General features: G+C 35.0%; 1 protein-coding gene across 1 annotated transcript in view; it reads left to right on the top strand.

Moving 5' to 3' along the window:
• LOC131520516 (endothelin-converting enzyme-like 1) overlaps positions 1 to 22,939 on the top strand; it is a 63,153-nt gene extending 40,214 nt beyond the window's left edge. The window contains exons 8-19 of the mRNA XM_058744799.1: positions 2,098 to 2,320; positions 8,114 to 8,212; positions 9,067 to 9,141; positions 9,221 to 9,324; positions 10,479 to 10,537; positions 11,393 to 11,444; positions 14,145 to 14,212; positions 14,424 to 14,548; positions 16,324 to 16,389; positions 17,492 to 17,587; positions 18,090 to 18,166; positions 20,874 to 22,939. Of these exons, the coding sequence (XP_058600782.1) occupies positions 2,098 to 2,320; positions 8,114 to 8,212; positions 9,067 to 9,141; positions 9,221 to 9,324; positions 10,479 to 10,537; positions 11,393 to 11,444; positions 14,145 to 14,212; positions 14,424 to 14,548; positions 16,324 to 16,389; positions 17,492 to 17,587; positions 18,090 to 18,166; positions 20,874 to 20,973 (1,144 nt within the window). The 3' untranslated portion in view covers positions 20,974 to 22,939. The remainder of the gene's footprint in view (positions 1 to 2,097; positions 2,321 to 8,113; positions 8,213 to 9,066; positions 9,142 to 9,220; positions 9,325 to 10,478; positions 10,538 to 11,392; positions 11,445 to 14,144; positions 14,213 to 14,423; positions 14,549 to 16,323; positions 16,390 to 17,491; positions 17,588 to 18,089; positions 18,167 to 20,873) is intronic.
• Positions 22,940 to 23,125: the final 186 nt, after the last annotated feature.

The following is a 23,125-nucleotide window of genomic DNA, read 5'->3' on the forward strand; positions in this document are numbered from 1 at the left end:
ACTGGGGTAGCGCCTAGACAGGGCTTACTCCTGTGTAGGCATAGATTCTATACGGCAAATATTAGGTGCTTATTGCAGAAATATGTATGTATCTCAGATCTACAGCCACGTTACCCTTTTAGTCTATTTCTTTGGCGCACCGCACATTTTATTTAGCCGTCCAGTTTTCAAAATCTGTGTGGCAAAGCTGCGTGACATTTACATTATAGTGAAGTGCAGACCAGTATCGATTTTAGTGTGAATCGATTTTAGTGTATCTTATCGTTTTGATTATTATTTTGATTTATTAATTTATTTTTCATAGAGAAGTTTATATGATACTGTCATATAAATGCATTAACACAGCAATTTCATTATGGAATTAGGTTAATGTTTTAAACAAAAACATTTTGAATAGCCTACAGAAATATGGAATGAGTGACAAAATGAAACAATTGGATACTTGAATTATGAAGGTTACATCTCCAGTAGGTGGCGGCAAGTCATTGTGTTGATGAATGAGTCATAGAGTCATCAATTCAACCGATTCGTTCAAAAAGCAAATGGGTCATTGAACCACTCGCTCAAACGATTCATTCAAAGACTCGGATTCATTCAAGAATGAAACGCCTGTGTTTTGTGACTGTTTTGTGTCTAAAATGAAATCAATTTATACTCATTATTAATGAAACTGTACTGTCTAAATTAAAAGTTATGACTGCTGGATATACTAAAATCAATACTGCTCTGCGCTTCACTATAATGTAAATGCATTCGCCCCGTGTTGTCCAGTGCGTCACGCAGCATTGCTACACAGATTTTGATAACTGGACAGCTAAATAAAATGTGCGGTGCGCCAAAGAAATAGACTAAAAGGGTAATGTAGCTGCAGATCCAAGGTACATGCAAATTTCTGCAATAAGCACCTAATAATTGCCATAGAGAATCTATGACTACACAGAAGTAAACCCCGTTCATTTGTTAGTCTGGTTGTTTGATGAGAGAGATGCAGGAGTTGCAATAAACGCTTTAACAGCGGAGGACTCTTATCTGTTACACAGTAGGCTACTGAAGACGACATCATGACGGCACCGTTTCATTTTTGGCATGACCAATCAGTGAAAAGGGGCGTTTAATTCCCTCCCACATGTGGAAATCGAACATTCAAGCTGTTTATCCATTTTCTAACCCTGAATGTAAAAACGGAAAAACAAGCCGATTTCTTGTTTTTTCATTTTTTTGAAAAAACGAAAAATGAAAATAGTGCCGTTTTCTCATGTTTTGGTTTTCAATATTTAATCAAAAAACGAATGAACGCAACGTACACGGACCTGTATTCAAGACGTTTTCTTTTTTGATTTTTTGACTACTCAATAGAAAATATAACCAAATTAATTAGTTTTCTGCTAGCTAAATTTCACATACAGAAACAAAAATCTGGCTCTAAATCTCTCTTTTCTTTATGCAAAGTTGGTCTAGACAAGTATATGGAAACTATCTAAAGTTCTGTTCATCCTAAAGCTGTGAAAACTGCATCTCTATTCATTATGTGTCCTTTTAAGGTGAAAAAAACAAACATGGTTACTATAGTTAAACCACGGTAATCACAAACCATGGTTTTGCTACACTGACCATAGTTTAACCATGATTATTAAAAAAACATAGTTGCCACACTTTTACTATAATAAAACCATGGTTATTTTTCTTAAGGGATTTGTATTTGTGTATACTTTCTTTATTTTTCTTTCTTTTGTTTTTATAACGGTACTGCCTTAATGGATTGATGTTTTGTACTGTTTAATAATAAAAAAAAGAAATCAGAAAAAAATTATTTGCGATACGCGATCCGATTGGATCACTGTGAATCAAAAAATATTTAGATTTTTTTGGCACCCTCAGATTCCAGATTTTCAAATAGTTGCATCTCAGCCAAATATTGTCCTATCCCAATAAACCATACATCAATGGAAAGATTATTTATTCAGCTAAAGACGAATAAAAAAAATGACCTTTATGACTAGTTTTTTGGTCCAAGGTCGCAAATAGGTAGTTTTAGATCACACACAGTAAAGTCAAATGCATATTCACTGACTGTTGTCTCTCTCTCTTGTTTCTCAGGGTTCTTCATAACTACATGTTGTGGCGTATCGTGGCGGCTCTGAGCGAGCATCTCTCCACGGCGTTTCGCAGCACGATTCACGAGTTCTCGCGCGAGATCGACGGAGCCGAGCTGCAGCTGGATCTGGAGCGGCTGTGTCTCAATCAGGCCAACAAGCACTTCGGCATGGCCCTCGGCGCACTCTTCGTCCAGCAGCACTTCTCCTCCTCCAGCAGAGCCAAGGTGAGCACTACTGATAGATACAGTATATATGTTAGTAGCGTCCGTTGCTATGGTCACTCATCTTTCGTCGCGATCTCACAATATGTTATAATCAATGAAGTTCTCTACGCTGCACAACGAATCTCTTATTTACATCCCGTCCACACTTTGTTATAATGAGATGATTCGTGCTGAACACAATGCCTGAACAAAAACTCCCGTGATTTGAGAAGTGAGTGGATTCTTCTGACTTAAGCGCCTCTGATTCACAACATCAACAGATGCCTGTGATTGGCTACATTGCTCAGCAGAGCAAAAACACACTGAAATCGATCTCCAGAGCGCAAACCATAGCGCAAGCTCCAGGTGTGTGTTCACCAGTGTTGGGCACATTACTTTAAAAAAGTAATTAGTTATAGTTACTAGTTACTTCTCACAAATAGTAACTGAGTTAGTAACTGAGTTACATCATTATAAAAGTAACTAATTACCAGGGAAAGTAACTATTGCGTTACTTTTTAAATGTTCAAATGTCAAATAACTTTGGATGCCCCCAATATTAAATACCAGTATGTTAAATTAATGAAATGGACACTAAAAAGAATAAATTATTATTATAAAACATTGTACATTAATCTACACTATTTATCTACTGACACTTAGTATCAGTCAGTCAAGCATTATAATATAATATTATGATAATTTAATATTATATGATGATAGAACTTTAGTAATTAGAATAACCAAGTGTGAATGCATATTTGTCATCAATATAAAACGCACTAAGGATTAATGAGCTGCTGGGTTCATGAATATTAATCACGCTGTCTGCGTTCGCTCGAATTGATTTGCTGAAATCAAAACAAGGACAATAATAGGTGAGCGCCAGCCAATGAGATTGTCGTTTGCGCATTAGTTCCGCCCACAACCAGAGAAACCAGCAGTTCTTAAAAGCTGAAGAATTCCAAAGGAACTCCATTATTTTGACAGGAAAATACAAGAAAGAATATCGTTTACATGTAGCTCGTCAATCCTGCATGTTATGAAAGACTCTCTCGCGCTGTATCTTTCTTTGCGTGCGTGTATGTGAGAGAAAGCGACGGCGAGTCATGCACACTAGAGTTTATGGTAAGCCTACGTCAAATACAGCTACACTGCGCATCCATTCAGATGAACTGAAAAATTAAATTGTAATAATATATTATAGTAACGCCACATTTTATTGTCAGTAACGGTAACGGCGTTGTAACGGGGGAAACAGTAATTCGTGAAAAAAATTAAAAAATAACGCCGTTAGTAATGCCGTTTATTTATAACTCCATTATTCCCATCACTGGTGTTCACGGTGTGTGTGTGTTCACTGCTGTGTGTGTGCATTTAGGATGGGTTAAATGCAGAGCACAAATTCCGAGTATGGGTAACCATACTTGGCCACATATCACGTCAAGTTAATTTGCCAAATCTACAATAAAATGCCATTATTACAGTTTTATCTGAGGGTGCTATTGATTTCGTAGAACCGGGCCTGGATCTCAGGTCAGTTCAATGGCTCAGATCTTTCTCCAAAAACACCTCAGAAGAAATAAAGACGCAAATGAATCCCTTGGCCTACTTCTTATACAGTAAGATTATACATGAACGCAGGGGCAGACTAGGACAAAATCTCACACTCATCCAGGCCGTCCCATACACTCACAACAAATTCTGAAACACAGGCAACCCTGCAGGTGCATCTCAATAAATTAGAATGTCGTGTAAAAGTTAATTTATTTCAGTAATTCAACTCAAATTGTGAAACTCGTGTATTAAATAAATTCAGTGCACACAGACTGAAGTAGTTTAAGTCTTTGGTTCTTTTAATTGTGATGATTTTGGCTCACATTTAACAAAACCCACCAATTTACGATCTCAACAATTTAGAATACTTCATAAGACCAATAAAAAAAACATTTTTAGTGAATTGTTGGCCTTCTGGAAAGTATGTTCATTTACTGTATATGTACTCAATACTTGGTAGGGGCTCCTTTTGCTTTAATTACTGCCTCAATGCGGCGTGGCATGGAGGTGATCAGTTTGTGGCGCTGCTGAGGTGGTATGGAAGCCCAGGTTTCTTTGACAGTAGCCTTCAGCTCTTCTGCATTGTTGGGTCTGGTGTCTCTCATCTTCCTCTTGACAATACTCCACAGATTCTCTATGGGGTTCAGGTCAGGCGAGTTTGCTGGCCAATCAAGCACAGTAACACTATGGTCATTGAACCAGCTTTTGGTACCTTTGACAGTGTGGGCAGGTGCCAAGTCCTGCTGGAAAATGAAATCTGCATCTCCATAAAGCTTGTCAGCAGAAGGAAGCATGAAGTACTCTAAAATTTCCTGGTAGATGGCTGCGTTGACAGTGGACTTCAGAAAACACAGTGGACCAACACCAGCAGATGACAGAGTGTTTGAATCGGCTTTGCTTGACTGTATTCTCAAGCTTGCGGTCATCCCTGTTGCTTGTGCACCTTTTCCTACCCAAATTCTTCCTTCCAGTCAACTTTGCATTTAATATGCTTTGATACAGCACTCTGTAAACAGCCACACCTTTCAGTAATGACCTTCTGTGACTTACCCTCTTTGTGGAGGGTGTCAATGTTCGTCTTCTGGATCATTGCCAAGTCAGCAGTCTTCCCCATTATTGTGGTTTCAAAGAACAAGAGATACCCAGAATTTATACTGTAGGGATGGTCATTAATTGAAACTCAAATGTAAATATTCTAATATTTTGAGATACTGATTTTTGACTTTCATGAGCTGTAAGCTCTAATCATCAAAATTAAAACAAAAAAACTTTTGAAATGTTTTACTTTACATGCAATGAATCTAAAATATATGAAACTTTCACTTTCTGAAGTAACTTACAAGAAAAAATGAACTTTTTCACGACATTCTAATTTATTGAGATGCACCTGTATGTTTTGTATGCTATCACTTAAAAAAAGGTTTAAATCCTTAGGCTGGGGACATGCAAAATAATAAACCTTCACTTCCATTTTCCTTTCCAGTCTCTTTATTTTGCCCAGATATCACATGACTTTAATGCTCAAGATTTAACAAAACTATACTTTCTAAATTGCCTAAAATAATAACTACATCATTACAATATCTTTAAAGAAAAATCCTAATATTGAACATGAGTCATATTTTTCCCTAAGAAAAAAATAACCATGATCTTATTATAGTAAAAGTACAGTAACCATGTTTTTCTGGCAAATGGATTACCATTTGTTTTTATGAAAACATGGTTAAGCTATGGTTAGTGTGGCAAAACCATGGGTAATTTTTGGTTACCATGGTTTAACAATAGTGACCATTGTTTTTGGATTTATAGTAAAACCATTGTTAATTTTCATAAGGGTTGTGTTGTTGTCTGCCCTAGCTCCCTCTAAACGATATTCTTATTTGTCTGCTAAATTACTACTGTAACATTACATTAGATAATAATGATGTCCTTTAGTGCAGTATTTTGAGTTATGAGTAATGGGCTGCTACTGCTTAACTAAGTAAACAAAGACAAAACTAATTACTAATTAATTATTACTAATTAATTCACTCATAATAATAACTGATCATTGGTTAGTATTATTCACATCCCTAGTAATAGTAATAAGTATAATTTGTAGCTAGTATTATGCTGTAATGCTTTATAATTTAAACAACCCAAGAAATTAATTTAACACAAGTTTGAGTTTATTCTAACTAGGGTTATTATAGAAAACATTTTTGTTGCTTGAAATAAAATAAATGTTAACTGAAATAAAAGAAAATAAAATGTTAAAAACTTATTTCAGCTAGTTGCCAAGGAAACATTCAATATTTGGTGATAATATAGCATGAAGAGAGATTTCCAAGCAGTTTCTTTTTTTATTAGCTTCAACAACTTCAGTCTCTACTTATATAATAGAGATATCCAGACCTCATTTCTAATTTCTCTTTCCTATAGAAAAGAGAAACGCAGAGATGTTGTTTTGTGTCTCTGGCGGCGTCTCACCTTCCTCTTTCCTTTCTAATGCAGTCGATCTGTTTCTCCTCTTCCGGCCCAGTGTTTGTTTACCTTTCATCGCGCTTCCTTCCTCCCCTGCTCTTCTCAGATAGATAGAATGATGGATGGATCAAATCGCACTTCTTTTGAGGAAGACGTCGCTCCCAGATGGTTTGCGTGGCGGGGAGTATAGATTTGTGGAAATCCTCAGTCAAAATGTCACTTTTGTCAGACGAGTGCAGACTTTTGCAGTTTTTCCAGCTTGCCGTGGGTTTCATACTGTTTTTGAGCACAAGAATCATCCGAACCTCTTTAAAGTTTCTATCAAAGGAACAAATCATCCACAAATTTTTGTCAAATATTCCTGTTGCTCTTTTACACACACACACACACACACACACACACACACACACACACAGTCATTCAAAAGGTTTGGGGTTTTAGAAAGAAGTCTTTTCTGCTCACCAAGGCTGCATTTATTTGATTTTAAGTACACTAAAAATTGTGAAATATTATTATAATTTAAAATAGATATTTTCTACTTGAATATCTGTTAAACTCTAATTTATTTCTGTGATCAAAGCTGAATTTTCAGCATCATTACTCCAGTCTTCAGCGTCACATGATCCTTCAGAAATCATTCTAATATGCTGATTTTTTATATTTGAGGTTGTCTCATGTCATTCTGACAGCAGATGACCAGCTTTTAAATGAAGGTTTCACTTGACTTGCTTTTCTAATTACAAGTGTGAATGATTTTTGTCACTCAAAAGTTTCCACTGCTTATTAAATTAACATGAGTCTTAAAAGATATTAAGCGGCCCTCATAGAAACGGATCTGGTCTGATATAAAATATGGGTCAGGGTTAATATAGTTCTCTAAAACAAAAATTAAAACATGAAAAACTTTTTCATTACTTTAAATAAAATAAACTTTTTACAAAAAATAAAAATAAATAAAACATAAAACATAAATAAAAACTTTATTTTATTTCATTTATTTCACTACAGTTGCCAATGCACAATTAATTTAATTTCTAATGCATTTTAATTGCACTAAAATTAAATAAACTAAAATGAATAAAAGCTATATATATATATATATATATATATATATATATATATATATATATATATATATATATATATATATATATATATATATATATATATATATATATATATATATATATATATATATATATATATATATATATATATATATATATATATATAAAAAGTGAAAACAGAAAATAAAAAATAAAATTAATTATAATTTCTAAAAGCTATAATAGTATCAATAAACACTAAAATAACACTGGTACATGCCAAAAATATGAATATAAATATATATATTAAATATATCGCATAATTTTACGTTATGTTTTATGTTATGATAAGGATATATATAAATATGCACAAAAGTTGTTTATATATTAAATAAGCATGTGGTGACGCCTATTAATTGAATTAAATATTTAATAATAATAATAATAATAATAATGTTTAATTTATATAGCACCTTTCCTGAGCTCAAGGACGCTTCACAAAGAGCAGTAATGCAACAATTAAACATTTAATTAAAATAAAATGAAACTTAAATTAACGTTTAAATAAAAGATACTTAATGTCATTTAGATAATTTCCTTTCTTTTGTTTTTGCACTTGATGATTCTTGAGGATTCTTATTTTTGAACAAGATTGTTCATAATAGTCAGTTTTAGTTCATTCATCCAGCGACCCAAGCAAACGTGACGGCTCCTTTGATTGACATCTGGTCTCCGCCCCCGTTCTCAGGTGCAGGAGCTGGTGGAGGACATTAAACACTCATTAGATCAGAGACTACAGGAGCTCGACTGGATGGATGAAGAAACCAGAGACGCTGCTCGAGCGAAGGTGAGCAAAACTCAGTTAGGTTTCAGTCGGACTCTAAAGAGTTAACAAACAGTATCGGGGAAAGTTACTTTTCAAAGTAATGCATTACAATATTGTGTTACTCCCTAAAACATAATTAGTTACTTTTTTAGGGAGTAACACAATTGTAATGCATTACTTTGAAAAGTAACTTTCCCCAATGTGTTACGTTACTTTTGTGTTACTTTTCACATCTGGGCGGGGCTTGCTTGTTTGGGTAACACTTTATTTTAAGGTGTCATAATACAGAGTAATTACCTAATTAAGCACTTAGTAGTAGCCGTTGTACTTGCATGAAACAAAATGTACTTACCATGTAACTAAGTTATGGAACAGTCTGTACTTACAGTTTGTAATTATGTAGATGTAACAGGCAGCTACTGTTACACATATGTATCAGACCGAGTCTGTTACACAGCTACTTGTACACTTAAGTACAATCTTGATACACTTTATTTTAAGTAGCTTATGCCTGTGTAATATTCTGTAATTATAATGTAATTAGAAAGGTATTACATGTATTTTAGCTGTGTACTTGTGGATTAAACTAAGGTGCAGCTGGAGAAGGTGTACCGTATAGATACACATGAAGTACACTTAAGTACAATCTTGTTACACTTTATTTTAAGTAGCTCATGTCTGTGTACTTACATTTAGAATTGCAATGTTTAAGTCTGCAACACATATGTAACAATCCATTGGTTACACATATACTGTAGCTGTGTAACAGACTCGTTTACACACAAATCCAAGAACTGCACACACAAAATGCAAAATGCCTCACATTAGAGGCAATAGTTGAGATGTTTTCTCATTATTCTGAATCTTTCTCTTAGCTGCAGCACATGATGGTTATGACCGGATATCCTGACTTCCTGTTAAAACCTGAACTTATTGACGAGGAGTATGGGGTAAGATGCTTCTGACCGATCACATGATCCGATTCCAGATTATATCTCGAGTTCAAGTCCTTTTATTTCTCCTCAACAGTTCGATGTGAATGAGAAAACGTACTTCAAGAACATCCTGAACAGCATCAAGTACAACATCAAACTCTCCATCAAAAAGATCCATAAAGAGGTGGACAAGACGACGTGAGTTTGACAGAACCACACAGGAAGTGATGTCACTGAGTCAGAAGCATCGCAGCATACGATTAGAGGAACTTTTCTGCTGATTTCAAAGAGAAAACGCACAAACGTTGTGGTTTAAAAGTGGATATAAATAGGAAGAGAGCGTGTTGAACTAACATGAATATAAATATCACATCTCTAATAACATGCCACTAGATTTGAAAAGGTTTTTTCTTGTAATCATCACAGATGGTTTTGTGATTGATCGTAGAGGAGTCTCTGATGCGTTTGGAAACAGACGTTAGTGTGTGTGTGTGTGTGTGTGTGTGTGTGTTATCATATGGACAGATTGTGTTTGAACACAGCAGTCAAAACAAAGAAAAATTAGCATCTGTTAAAACCTCCAGACCTCTGGAGCCCGCTCATGCACACTCACACATACACTCGCACACATTTACGCATGCACACACACACACACACACACACACTCGCACACACACTCGCACACACTCACATGTACACTCATGCACACACTGACGTACACACACACACACACACACACACACGCACTCACTCACACATACACTCATTCACACACATGCACACTCACACACTTACACATACACTCGCACACACACACTGCACACACACTGCACACACACTCACACAGACATACGCACGCACACACTCACACATACACTCACGCACACACACACTCGCACACACACTCGCGCACACACTCACACACATGCATGCACACACACACCCACACATACACTCACACACGCACACACATGCGCACACACACTCACACAAACACTCACACTCGCACACACACTCGCTCACACACACGCATGCACACACACACTCACACATACACTCATGCACACACACACACACACACATGCACGCATGCACTCACACACACACTCGCGCACTCACACATACACACACGCAGGCACACACACACACACACACACCCAGACCTGAATTCATGCAATGTTTAATAAATGTTAAATACATTTATCATTTTTATTCTTTGCTTTTGTTATTTATTTCTCAATCATCTGTTGATTATTTTCATTCTTTTTTTTGCACTTTGTGTATTTAATGTGTCCATTAAAATACAATATTTTGCAATTAAAATAACAACCGCTGTGTGTGTGTTTTCACAGTTGGCTTCTTCCACCACAGGCTTTAAATGCGTATTACCTGCCAAACAAAAACCAGATGGGTGAGTATCATAAACACACACCTGAATATTGAGATACTGAATTGTAAAGTTTGGCATCAAGATTTCTTTTAAAAGAAATTAATACTTTTTATTCATCAAGGACGCATTAAATTGATCAAAAGTGACAGTAAAGATATTTATAATGTTATAGGAGATTTCTATTTCAAATAAATGCTGTTCTTTTGAACTTTCTATTCATCTCTGATAATAATCAGAAATGTTTGTTGAGCAGTAAATCAGCATATTAGAATGATTTCTGAAGATCATGTGACACTGAAGACTGCAGTAATGATGCTGAAAATACAGCTGCGCATCACAGAAATACATTACAGTTTAACACATATTCACATAGAAAACATTTCAGATTTTTACTGTATTTTTGAGCAAATAAAAGCAGCCTTCGTGAACAGAAGTGACTTAACCTGAATAAATTGTACCAACCCCACATTTTTATAACACTAGTGTATGTCATTCTACTTATTTACTGTATTTTTCTCTCTTGGTGAAGGCTTTCCATTGACTTCTGTTGTTTTTAATGATATTTTCCTCACACAAACCTTTCAGCATTTAGGCGTTATTTTTTATATGGATTAATTTGTGTTCCAGCTGCACTTCACAATGAAGCTTTCATCATTATCTGGGAAATAAATGCCACCTGTTAGAGGATCAATATAGACAGAGAGAGTTCATTTTCATTTTCATCTTTGTTCATTCTTCATTTCTTTTCTTTGTTTTTTCTTGCTCATATAAATACAATCTACAGTTTGTCATGCCAATAAAGCAGATTTGAATTTGACAGAGAGTGAGATCTCGCTTCATCATTGTAAGCTCATCTCTCTCATTCTTTCTCTTCAGTTTTTCCTGCAGGAATTCTCCAGCCGACTCTCTACGATCCTGAATTCCCTCAGTAAGTATCCTCTGGTGATTCCCTCAGTCCTGATGTCAAACTGTGAATAGAGACGGATTACATCTTCACCAGCGGCCAGGCATTCAGTGATTGCAACATGGGATTGTAAACTTATAGACTTCATTAATATAACATTCAGCTGTTGTGTGTGTGTGTGTGTGTGTGTGTGTGTGTGTGTGTGTGTGTGTTTGCAGGGCACTGGTGGAAATGGCTTTACTGCATCTTTTGAGAAAGTGACACTTCTGAAGAGAGAGAGAGAGAGAGTGTGTGTGTGTGGATGGGTGTGTTTATGGCTACTGTGGCTTTTCTCTGAGAACTGCAGCCTTGTATTGATTTCCCTTCACAAAATCTGTTAGAGGGACACATATTAGCAGACCACACACACTTACACATACTTACACACTATCATACACACACACACACACACTCACACACTTACACTCTTTTTTTTTTCATATATATTCCATTTTATATATATATATATATATATATATATATATATATATATATATATATATATATATATATATATATATATATACATACATACATACAGTATCTCACAGAAGTGAGTACAACCCTCACATTTTGTAAATATTTTATTATATCTTTTCATGTGACAACACTGAAGAAATGACACTTTGCTACAATGTAAAGTAGTGAGTGTACAGCTTGTATAACAGTGTAAATTTGCTGTCCCCTCAAAATAACTCAACACACAGCCATTAATGTCTAAACCGCTGGCCACAAAAGTGAGTGCACCCCTAAGTGAAAATGTCCAAATTGGGCCCAAAGTGTCAATATTTTGTGTGGCCACCATTATTTTCCAGCACTGCCTTAACCCTCTTGGGCATGGAGTTCAGCAGAGCGTCACAGGTTGCCACTGGATTCCTCTTCCACTCCTCCATGATGGCATCACGGAGCTGGTGGATGTTAGAGACCTTGTGTTCCTCCACCTTCCGTTTGAGGATGCCCCACAGATGCGCAATAGGGTTTAGGTCTGGAGACATGCTTGGCCAGTCCATCACCTTTACCCTCAGCTTCTTTAGCAAGTGTTTGGGGTCGTTATGTTGGAATACTGCCCTGCGGCCCAGTCTCCGAAGGGAGGGGATCATGCTCCGCTTCAGTATGTCACAGTACATGTTGGCATTCATGGTTCCCTCAATGAACTGTAGCTCCGCAGTGCCGGCAGCACTCATGCAGCCCCAGACCATGACACTCCCACCACCATGCTTGACTGTAGGCAAGACACACTTGTCTTTGTACTCCTCACCTGGTTGCCGCTACACACGCTTGACACCATCTGAACCAAATAAGTTTATCTTGGTCTCATCAGACCACAGGACATGGTTCCAGTAATCCTTAGTCTGCTTGTCTTCAGCAAACTGTTTGCGGGCTTTCTTGTGCATCATCTTTAGAAGAGGCTTCCTTCTGGGATGACAGCCATGCAGACCAATTTGATTTGACGCTGTATGGTCTTGGCCACCGTGCTGCAGCTCAGTTTCAGTGTCTTGGCAATCTTCTTATAGCCTACGCCATCTTTATGTAGAGCAACAGTTCTTTTTTCAGATCCTCAGAGAGTTCTTTGCCATGAGGTGCCATGTTGAACTTCCAGTGACCAGTATGAGAGAGTGAGAGCGATAACACCAAATTTAACACACCTGCTCCCCATTCACACCTGAGACCTTGTAACACTAACGAGTCTTATGACACCGGGAGAGAAAATGGCTAATTGGGCCCAATTTGGACATTTTCACTGCATCATATATATATATATATATATATATATATATATATATATATATATATATATTAGTAAATATTCTTTATATATAAAGTTTGTTGTAATTTTTGGTGTGTTTTGCGGTTTTAGTGTGTGTGTATGTATGTATACATACAATATATATATACACATACAGTGTATATATATATATTAGTTTTGGTCTAATTTATTAAAACAAAAACACACACCTTGCTATGTGCACTGTGCTAGACTAACTGAGACTTGTCACAGCGCTTGTATATTGTTGCTTTCTTTGGTCTAATTGCTTCTCCTTTGTAAGTTGCTTTGGATAAAAGCGTCTGCTAAATGATTAAATGTAAATGTATATGTAAATAAATATATACATACTGTATGTACAGGTATATATATATATATATATATATATATATATATAGTGTGTGTGTGTGTGTGCATGTATATTATATTTATATTTAATATATATTTATATTTCAGTTTTAAAATGAGAAATAGCTGAACTACTGAATAACTAGCTGAAATAAAATAATGGTTTAAGTTTTAATTAACTATAATAAACCTGATTTTTGTACCTACTTAATCATATTTTTGGGACAAATTTGAACTGTGAAATGAGCAAAACAATGACAAAACCCACTCCTTTTGGAGACATACTAATTGGTAAAAACAGTATAAAAATAAAGTAAATGAAGTGTTTTATAAATTAAATAAATTCAGAGTTTTGTGTTAAGGTTAGTGTTTCAGTTAACTAGCAGTCTATAAAACAATATGAGTCTATGTAATAATAACCCTATTTAGATCAGTAAACCTGTGTGTTGTAGGCTGTATTGTGAGCCTCTGCTGCTTTCTGCTGTTCATTTCTGTGATGCGCATTAAAGATTGGATGAGATTGAGTGTTGAGTGTATTCTTCATGATCATGAGTGTTTTTCTTGTGTTTTAGGTCACTGAATTATGGAGGAATTGGAGCGATCATTGGTCACGAGCTCACACACGGATACGATGACTGGGGTGAGACAGAAACCTGCTTTATCCCATAACACTCCTGTAATAATGAACGTGAGATCTCTGAATAACACAGAAACATACGATCTAAATGATGTCTGTCGCCTGTCAGTTCTTCTGAACGTCATGCATCACTCTGCATCTCATGTCATTTTTTAGGATTTTGGCATATGATGTCATTTTTCGAGTGATGTGACTTCTTCCTGTTTGATGATAGGTGGGCAGTACGATCGCTATGGCAACCTGAAGCAGTGGTGGACGGAAGAGTCGTACAGGAAGTTTCAGAAGAAGGCAGAGTGTATCGTCAAACTCTACGACAACTTCACTGTGTATAACCAGAGGGTACAAAACACACTTACACGCACACACACACACACACACATACGCACACACACAGACACACACACACACACTCACACACTCTCTCACACACACACACACACACACATGTTCGTTTTTGTGTAAAGTGGGGACATTCCATAGGCGTAATGGTTTTTATACTGTACTTACTGTATGTGCTATTGTCCTACACCAACCCTACACCTAAACCTACCCCTTACAGGAGACTGTGCATTTCAACTTTCCACAAAAAACCTCATTCTGTGTGATTTATAAGCGTTTTGAAAAGTGGGGACATGGGTCAATGTCCTGAGATGTCACCTTCACCTTGTAATACCTGCCATACCCTCGTCATTATACACATCTATGTCCTGACTTTTCACAAAACGCACACACACAAACACTCACACACACACACACACACACACACACACACACACACACACACACACACACACACACTCACTCACTCACTCACTCACTCACTCACTCACTCACTCACACACACACACACACACACACACACACACACACACACACACACACACACACACACACACACACACACACACACACACACACACACACACACACACACACACACACACACACACACACACACACACACTCACTCACTCACTCACTCACTCACTCACTCACTCACTCACTCACTCACTCACGCACACACACGTTTACTCATCTGAAGGTGGACATTGCATAGATTTATATAGTTTATATTTATATAGTTTTTATATACAGCTAGTTATAAATACTATCCCACAAACTAACCCTAACTAGTGTTATTTCAGTATATTTTATTACAGTTTTTATTACAAATTTTATAATATATTTTTTTAATTAATAATTTTATTATTGTTGTTGTTTTTATTTTACAGTTTTAATTTTAAAGTTTTAGTATTTCGTTGTTTGTAATTTTATTGTTTTTAATGTCTATATTTGTTAAAAATATGTATTTTAGAATTATTTTTTTCTTTTTTACGATTTCATTTAAGTGTGTACAATAAGACGTGTTTGTGTATCTATTTAAGCATGTTTTGATGACAAATTTGTACCCAAAATCCCTTTTATGTAAGACCTCATTTGTAAATACAGTATAAAAATCAAGTAAATAAAGATTTAAATGAATTTTAAATCCATTCGGAATTCTAAAAATGCTGAAAATTATAGACAGTAGGTTTTAGAATTTATAATTAGACTATTTAAAAACGAATGAAGTCCCCATTTTTGTCTTGTTTTCCAGTACAAATATCTAAACATTCTTAAATCAAGATTAATTTACTGGAGATGCAAAATGACTTAAGATATTAACAAACAATTACCAAAATTAAGTGAGTTTTTGCTTACAACTGGATAAAATATTTGCCAATGATGTCAGAAAAATAATCTTGTTTTTCCTTTGAATTAAGTTTATTTTTCTGAGCCCAATTTCAGATATTTTGTAAAGCAAAAACTTACTAAATTTTTGGACATTTTTCAGAAAACTAAAAAATGTATCTTAAATTAAGGAAGTTTAGATATTTGTACTAACAAATTTTTTTTGTAGTGTGTTTGTACCCAGAAGTAAGCAAAACCTAACAAAAAATTTTTAATGCATAAAGTGTTCCTGTTAGAGTTAGGGAAACTAAAATTAAACCCAGAAAAAAGTACTTTGTTACTTGAAATAAATGTCTTATTTTAAAGGGATTTAAAGTCTTATTTTAAAAAAAGTATTAAGTGTGTGTGTGTGTGTGTGTGTGTGTGTGTGTGTGTGTGTGTAGGTTAACGGGCGTCTTACGCTGGGCGAGAACATTGCTGATCTGGGTGGACTGAAGTTGTCTTATAATGTGAGTTTTATCACTTCCTACCTTGAAAAGTGTAATAAAACGCCATTTGAAGTTGATTTTTTTCAACTTGAGAACTTGCTTTAAAGTTAAAGTTTCTATATTAAACAATAAAAAAATGTTTAGCAATGTTTGCAGAGACTAAAAGTACTAAAATACAAGTCACCGTTTTACTGTAGCGCTTTATAAAGTGTGTTTTGACTCTGAATAAAATCGCATTTTTGTCATTTTCCAGTACAAATATCTAAACAGCCCTATCTCAGGAGCAAAATGACTTAAGATATTACATCTTATTTCATGATAAATTAATAAAAATAGCAATTCTCTTTTTAAAGATGTTACATATTCCACTGAAGGCGAGTAGCTATAGACGAACCCAAGTGCAGCTTTATTAAATGCAAACGTGAGCAGAAACAAAAAACAAACAAAGACTTGGCTGGACTTGAGTTGACTTGACTTGACTTGGAACAAAACATAAACATGAAACTCACCAACAAAGGATTACATAAAGCTAGACAATGGCAAAAAATGAGGGCTATATATATGAAACAAGGAGGGTCACGTGACATAAACCAACCAAAGACAAAACAGAACTAGCAACCACATGACAAGACAATGAACCAATAAAAACATGACACATGAACTAAGGAACCAATAGCAAGAGCGCACAAGGAATCACATGACAAAGAACATGACCAAGGCAAAACTACAAAATAAAAGAATGAACATGAAACAAAACCCATGTTACAAAGGACGACATTCAGCAGATTATTATTATTAAAAAAAATAAAGGGTAAAAAAAGTTATAGAGGTTTAAATTTACTTTAAAGAAAATGTACTGTACTAAAAATATATAATAAATATTTTATAAAATTTTACAAAATATATTGGAATTTAAAATTGCTATAAAATCAATGCCATATGTCTAAATAAGTTATGCTCCAAATTTGAAGTTGATATTGCAAAAATTGAGGCGCTATACCGAAAATAGCCACCGGGTGACACCCAAACTCCACTGAATTTTTCACATTGCATAGCATTGTTTCACACATTGGGTAGTTTCATCGTGTCATCTGTGAATGGTGATTTGTTTTCCGTTCTGCAGGCGTATCAGAAGTGGGTTCGTGAACACGGGCCGGAGCGTCCTCTGCCGGGACTCAAATACACACACGAGCAGCTCTTCTTCATTGCGTTCGCTCAGGTAAACCAGATTCGTTCATACAGCATTAGTTAACAGTGTCGGGGAAAGTTACTTTTCAAAGTAATGCATTACAATATTGTGTTACTCCCTTAAAAAGTAACTAATTACGTTACTTAGTTACTTTTTATGGAAAGTAATGTTACACGTTACTTTTGTCTTACTTTTCAAATCTGGGCAGGACTTGCTTGTTGTTAATATAAAAAGTTCTATTTTTGGTAAATGTAAAGCCCTTTCACACCAAAAGTGAAATGAATAAACCTCAGGCTAAAAGAAATGTAAATTCACTAAATTCAATACATGGGCAACAAAGTAACTGGCATAACTTATTTGAAAAAGTAACTCAGATATTTTCTTGTAAATTAAAAGTTATGTGTTACTTAAAAATAGTAATCTGATTATGTAACTTGCGTTACTTGTAATGCATTACCCCCAACACTGTTAGTTAATACTGGTTCAGTCATATTCAGCTGCTCTGAAATGTTTTGTACACATTGCATCACAGAACTGGTGTATGAAGAGACGATCGCAGTCCATTTACCTGCAGCTGCTGACGGATAAACACGCACCTGAACATTACAGGTAATACACAGCTAACACAATTAATATTCCTCATTAGAAATGTTTACATTACTGTTACTAACCAAGCTCTATTTAGAAACCGATGTGCTGGTAACTACAGTATATAATGCCATTCTTCAGTTGTTATTGTTTTGCATAATGCTTAACAGCTCATTCATTCTGTACGTTGAAATAATTAGATATATCATTACGTGTTGTCATGTGCATTTTTTTTTTTTTTTTAGAAGAAATCATTTCAATATACTGTAAGGCTGTTAAACTCAATCAAACCAAAATAAAACAAACAAAATAATTAAAGCAGAAATAAAAGAAAGTAAATAATTATAATTATTTAATTAAGGCGTAATTATAGTGTAATTAAGGCATGTTTATATACAATTCATAAATATCAGTTCACTAATTTTAAAGGAATCATCCTCATATATCTGATGCTGAAGTATGACCAGTGTTATTTTCATATCACTGAGATAATATTATATTATTTATTGAAATTTTGAGTTATTTTTATTAATATTTTTAAATATTTGTATTTTTCATCTTTACATTTAGTTCTAGATATTTTGTGCGTTTCTGTAATTTATATTATTATTATTATTATTATTATTATTATTTTATATTATATTTATATTATATTTTATTATTTTATATTTTATAAAAAAAAATATGATTTTTTTATTTTATTTTTATGTATCTGTATAGTTTTTATTTATTTTTATTTCAGTTTTAGGTTATTTTAGTAAATAAAAAATGTATTATTATAAATTATCCATCTTTGTATATCCGATACTGAAATATTACCAGTGTTATTTAAGTATCACTGAGATAATAGTTTCTTGATATTTTAAATAGTTATTTATCTATATTTTCCATCATTGAAAGTTCTAGATTTTTTTGTGTGTTTTTTCAAGTTAACATTTATTTTAATTAAAATACGATTTTTATTTGTTTGTTTGTTTTGGTTTATAATATCCATGAATATGACTTTGATTCAAACGTGTGTGTGTGTGTGTGTGTGTGTGTGTATACATACAGTGGTGTGAAAAAGTGTTGGCCCCCTTCCTGATTTTTAATTTTTTTGCATGTTTGTCACACTTTAATGTTTCAGATCATCAAACAAATTTAAATATTAATCAAAGATAACACAAGTAAACACAACATGCAGTTTTTAAATGAAGTTTTTTATTATGAAGGGAAAACAAAATCCAAACCCACATGGCCCTGTGTGAAGAAGTGCTTGCCCCCTAAACCTAATAACTGGTTGTGCCACCCTCAGCAGCAACAACTGCAATCAAGCGTTTGCAATAACTGGCAATGAGTCTTTCACATCGCTGTGGAGGAATTCTGGCCCACTCCTCTTTGCAGAATTGTTTTAATTCAGCCACATTGGAGGGTTTTCGAGCATGAATGGACTTTAAGGTCATGCCACAGCATCTCAATTGGATTTAAGTCCAGACTGACTTGGCCGCTCCAAAACCTTAATTTAGTTTTTCTTGAGACATTCAGAGGTGGACTTGCTGCTGTGTTTGGAATCATTGTCCTGCTGCAGAACCCAAGTGCACTTGAGCTTGAGGTCACAAACTGATGGCCGGACATTCTCCTTCAGGATTTTCTGATAGAGAGCAGAATTCATGGTTCCATCAATTATGGCAAGTCATCCAGGTCCTGAAGCTCAGAGCATCACACTACCTCCACCATGTTTGACTGCTGGTATGATGTTCTTTTTATGAAATGCTGTGTTGGTTTTACGCCAGATGTAACGGAATACGCACCTTCCAAAAAGTTCAACTTTTGTCGCATCAGTCCACAGAATATTTGCCCAAAAGTCTTGGGGATAATCAAGATATTTTTTGGCAAATGTGAGACGAGCCTTTGTGTTCTTTTTGGTCAGCGATGGCTTCTGCCTTGGAACTCTCCCATGGATGCCGTCTCTTTCTTATTGTTGAATCATGAACACTGATCTTAATTGAGGCAAGTGAGGCCTGCGGTTCTTTAGATGTTGTTCTGGGTTCTTTTATGACCTCCTGGATGAGTCGTCTTTGTGCTCTTGGAGTAATTTTGGTAGGCCGGCCGCTCCTGGGAAGCTTCACCACTGTTCCAAGTTTTCTCCATTTGTGGATAATGGCTCTGACCGTGGTTTGCTGGAGTCCCAAAGCCTTAGAAATGGCTTTATAACCCTTTCCAGACTGATACATGTAAATTATTTTGTTTCTCATCTGTTTATGAATTTCTTAAGATGTGTCACAGAATGATGTGTGGCTCTTTAAACATGCTTCACTTTGTCAGACAGGTTCTATTTAAGTGATTTCTTGATTCAACAGGTCTGGCAGTAATCAGGCCTGGGTTTGGCTCGTGAAATTTAACTCAGCTTTCTAAATGATTTAATAGGAGGGGGCAAGCACTTTTTCACACAGGGCCATGTGGGTTTGGATTTTGTTTTCCCTTCATAATAAAAAACTTCATTTAAAAGCTGCATGTTGTGTTTACTTGTGTTATCTTTGATTAATATTTAAATTTGTTTGATGATCTAAAACATTAAAGTGTGACAAACATGCAAAAAATTTAAAAATCAGGAAGGGGGCCAACACTTTTTCACACCTCTGTATATATATATATATATATATATAATATAAATGACTGATGTTGATTAGGGATTGATTATGTGTTAGTTCTGGAGTAATTGAATCTCTCTCTTATGGTCTGTCTGCAGGGTGATCGGCAGCGTGTCTCAGTTCGATGAGTTCGGTCGTGTGTTTCACTGTCCCAGAGGATCGCCCATGCATCCGGTCAACAAATGCGTCGTCTGGTGACCTTTGACCCCTGAGCGTCTCCTCATCTCCCACGTTACCATGACGAACAGCTCCGAGCTGCTCCCACGCCGTTTGATGTTTACAGCATTTTAGTGATCAGAAATCAACTCGTGTTTATCGACACGTGCCATATTTCACACCCATCTTTCTTTGAAATCTTTATTTTTATATCTGGATGCAGAGCGTGTCGATTCAGTCACGTTAAGGCGTGATGAGGTGTGTGTGTGTGTGTGTGTGTGTGAGACAGCGCTGTACTGTAGGCATGTTGACGTTTTGATATGACGAGTTTTGTCAGACATGTTCAGTGTTTTTTAAGTAGAATCGGCTGCTGTGACCGTCGTCAGTCTGACAGAGGAGAAGAATCAAAGTACAGTGATTTCACATTGATTCTGTGGAAACCTGTTTCTGCCATGGAAAAAATACAGTATATATAAAAATGTAATTGCATATTTTTATCTCACAATTGTGACCAAGGACCACAAAATCAGTCATAAGGCTCAATTTTTCAAAATTGAGATTTACATGTCATCTGAAAGCTGAATAAATAAGCTTCCATTGATGTATGGTTTGTTATGATAGCACAATATTTGTCTGAGATGCAACTATTTGAAAATCTGGAATCTGAGGGTGCAAAAAAATCGAAATATTGAGAAAATCACCTTTAAAGTTGTTCAAATGAAGTTCTTAGCAATGCATATTACTAATCAAAAATGAAGTTTTGATATATTTACGGTAGGAAATTTACAAAATATGTTCATGGAACATGATCTTTAATTAATATCCTAATGATTTTTGGCATAAAAGAAAATGTATAATTTTGACCCATACAATGTATTGTTGGCTATTGCTACAAATATACCTGTGCTGCTTATGACTGCTTTTGTGCTGCAGGGTCACATATTATGCCTTTTTCTCTGAATTGCGAGTTTATATCTTGCATTTCCAAGTTTTTTTACTTTTACAATTTTGTTTACATCTTTACCTTTTTCTCACAATTCAGACTTTTTTCTCGTAATCCAAACTTTTTTCTCATAATTTTTATATTTTTCTCTTAATTCAGACGTTTTTCTCACAATTCAGACTTTTGTCTCGTAATTCTGAGTTTATATCTTGTATTTCTGTCTTGTTTTTTTCGCCACAAAATGGAAAATATTAATTAATTAAAATAAAAAAATAATGTGACTTTTTATCTCACAGTTTGGACTTTTTTCCTCATGCTTTCGTGTTTACAGTATATCTCGCAATTCTGAGATTATATTTCACTATTTTGAGTTTATATCTGCACGATTCTGAGAATTGTGTGGAAAACAAGTCCTAATTGTGAGATAAAAAGTCGCAATGACTTAATTAAATGTCTTTATTCCATGGTGGAAATAAGCTTCTGTGTTGAGCTTTTCTCAGATTGTATTTTTAATGTGATTGTCAGTGTTGTTGACAGGTTTCATGACTTTCTCGTCCAGATCTGTCGGAGGATGCATCATGTTTCACCTTTATTTTGTTTTCCACAATCTGTTGTTCACAGATGACAACTTATTTTTGAGATAAAAATAAGAGTTTCTGTTCCTGATGTGATTGTCATGGGATCTCCAGATCTGACTTTTTTTTTTTTTTTTGTGATGATCTTTTGGACTTAAAAATAACCCAACATTTCTGTCAAATCCAAACAAACATTTATGCAACTGCAGCCTCTCCAGTGTGAAGAAATGAACATGGGTCGTTGTTATTATTATTATAAAACTTTAATTTTGTATAATGTTTTTGCCCATGGAAGATGAAAGAGTAACTTTGTACAGATGAATTATATGAAAGTAAAAAGAAGAAGAAAAAATTGTACAGGTCAAATAAAGCATGTTCAAAAGTTCAAAAACATACAAAACACACAAACCAAGAGAAGGACTTTCCTCAGTGTTCAGAGAAGAGCTGGAAAATGCTGAATTCTCTATAATCCATGTTTGGAATAAAACAAAATCATATGCAACAACTGAGATCTTTCTTTTAATTTAAAAAATGACAGATAGAAGTTACACAGTTTTTACGTGTTGAATTTAAATTAAAATATAGGGACTTTTAACTTTTTCCGTCAGTCGCGTAGCAACACTCAAGCCGTAGCAACACGTGTGAGTTCATTTCTATGTGATATTCCATTATATAA

This window comes from Onychostoma macrolepis, chromosome 15 (assembly GCF_012432095.1).
Source record: "Onychostoma macrolepis isolate SWU-2019 chromosome 15, ASM1243209v1, whole genome shotgun sequence".
Lineage (NCBI taxonomy): Eukaryota > Metazoa > Chordata > Actinopteri > Cypriniformes > Cyprinidae > Onychostoma > Onychostoma macrolepis.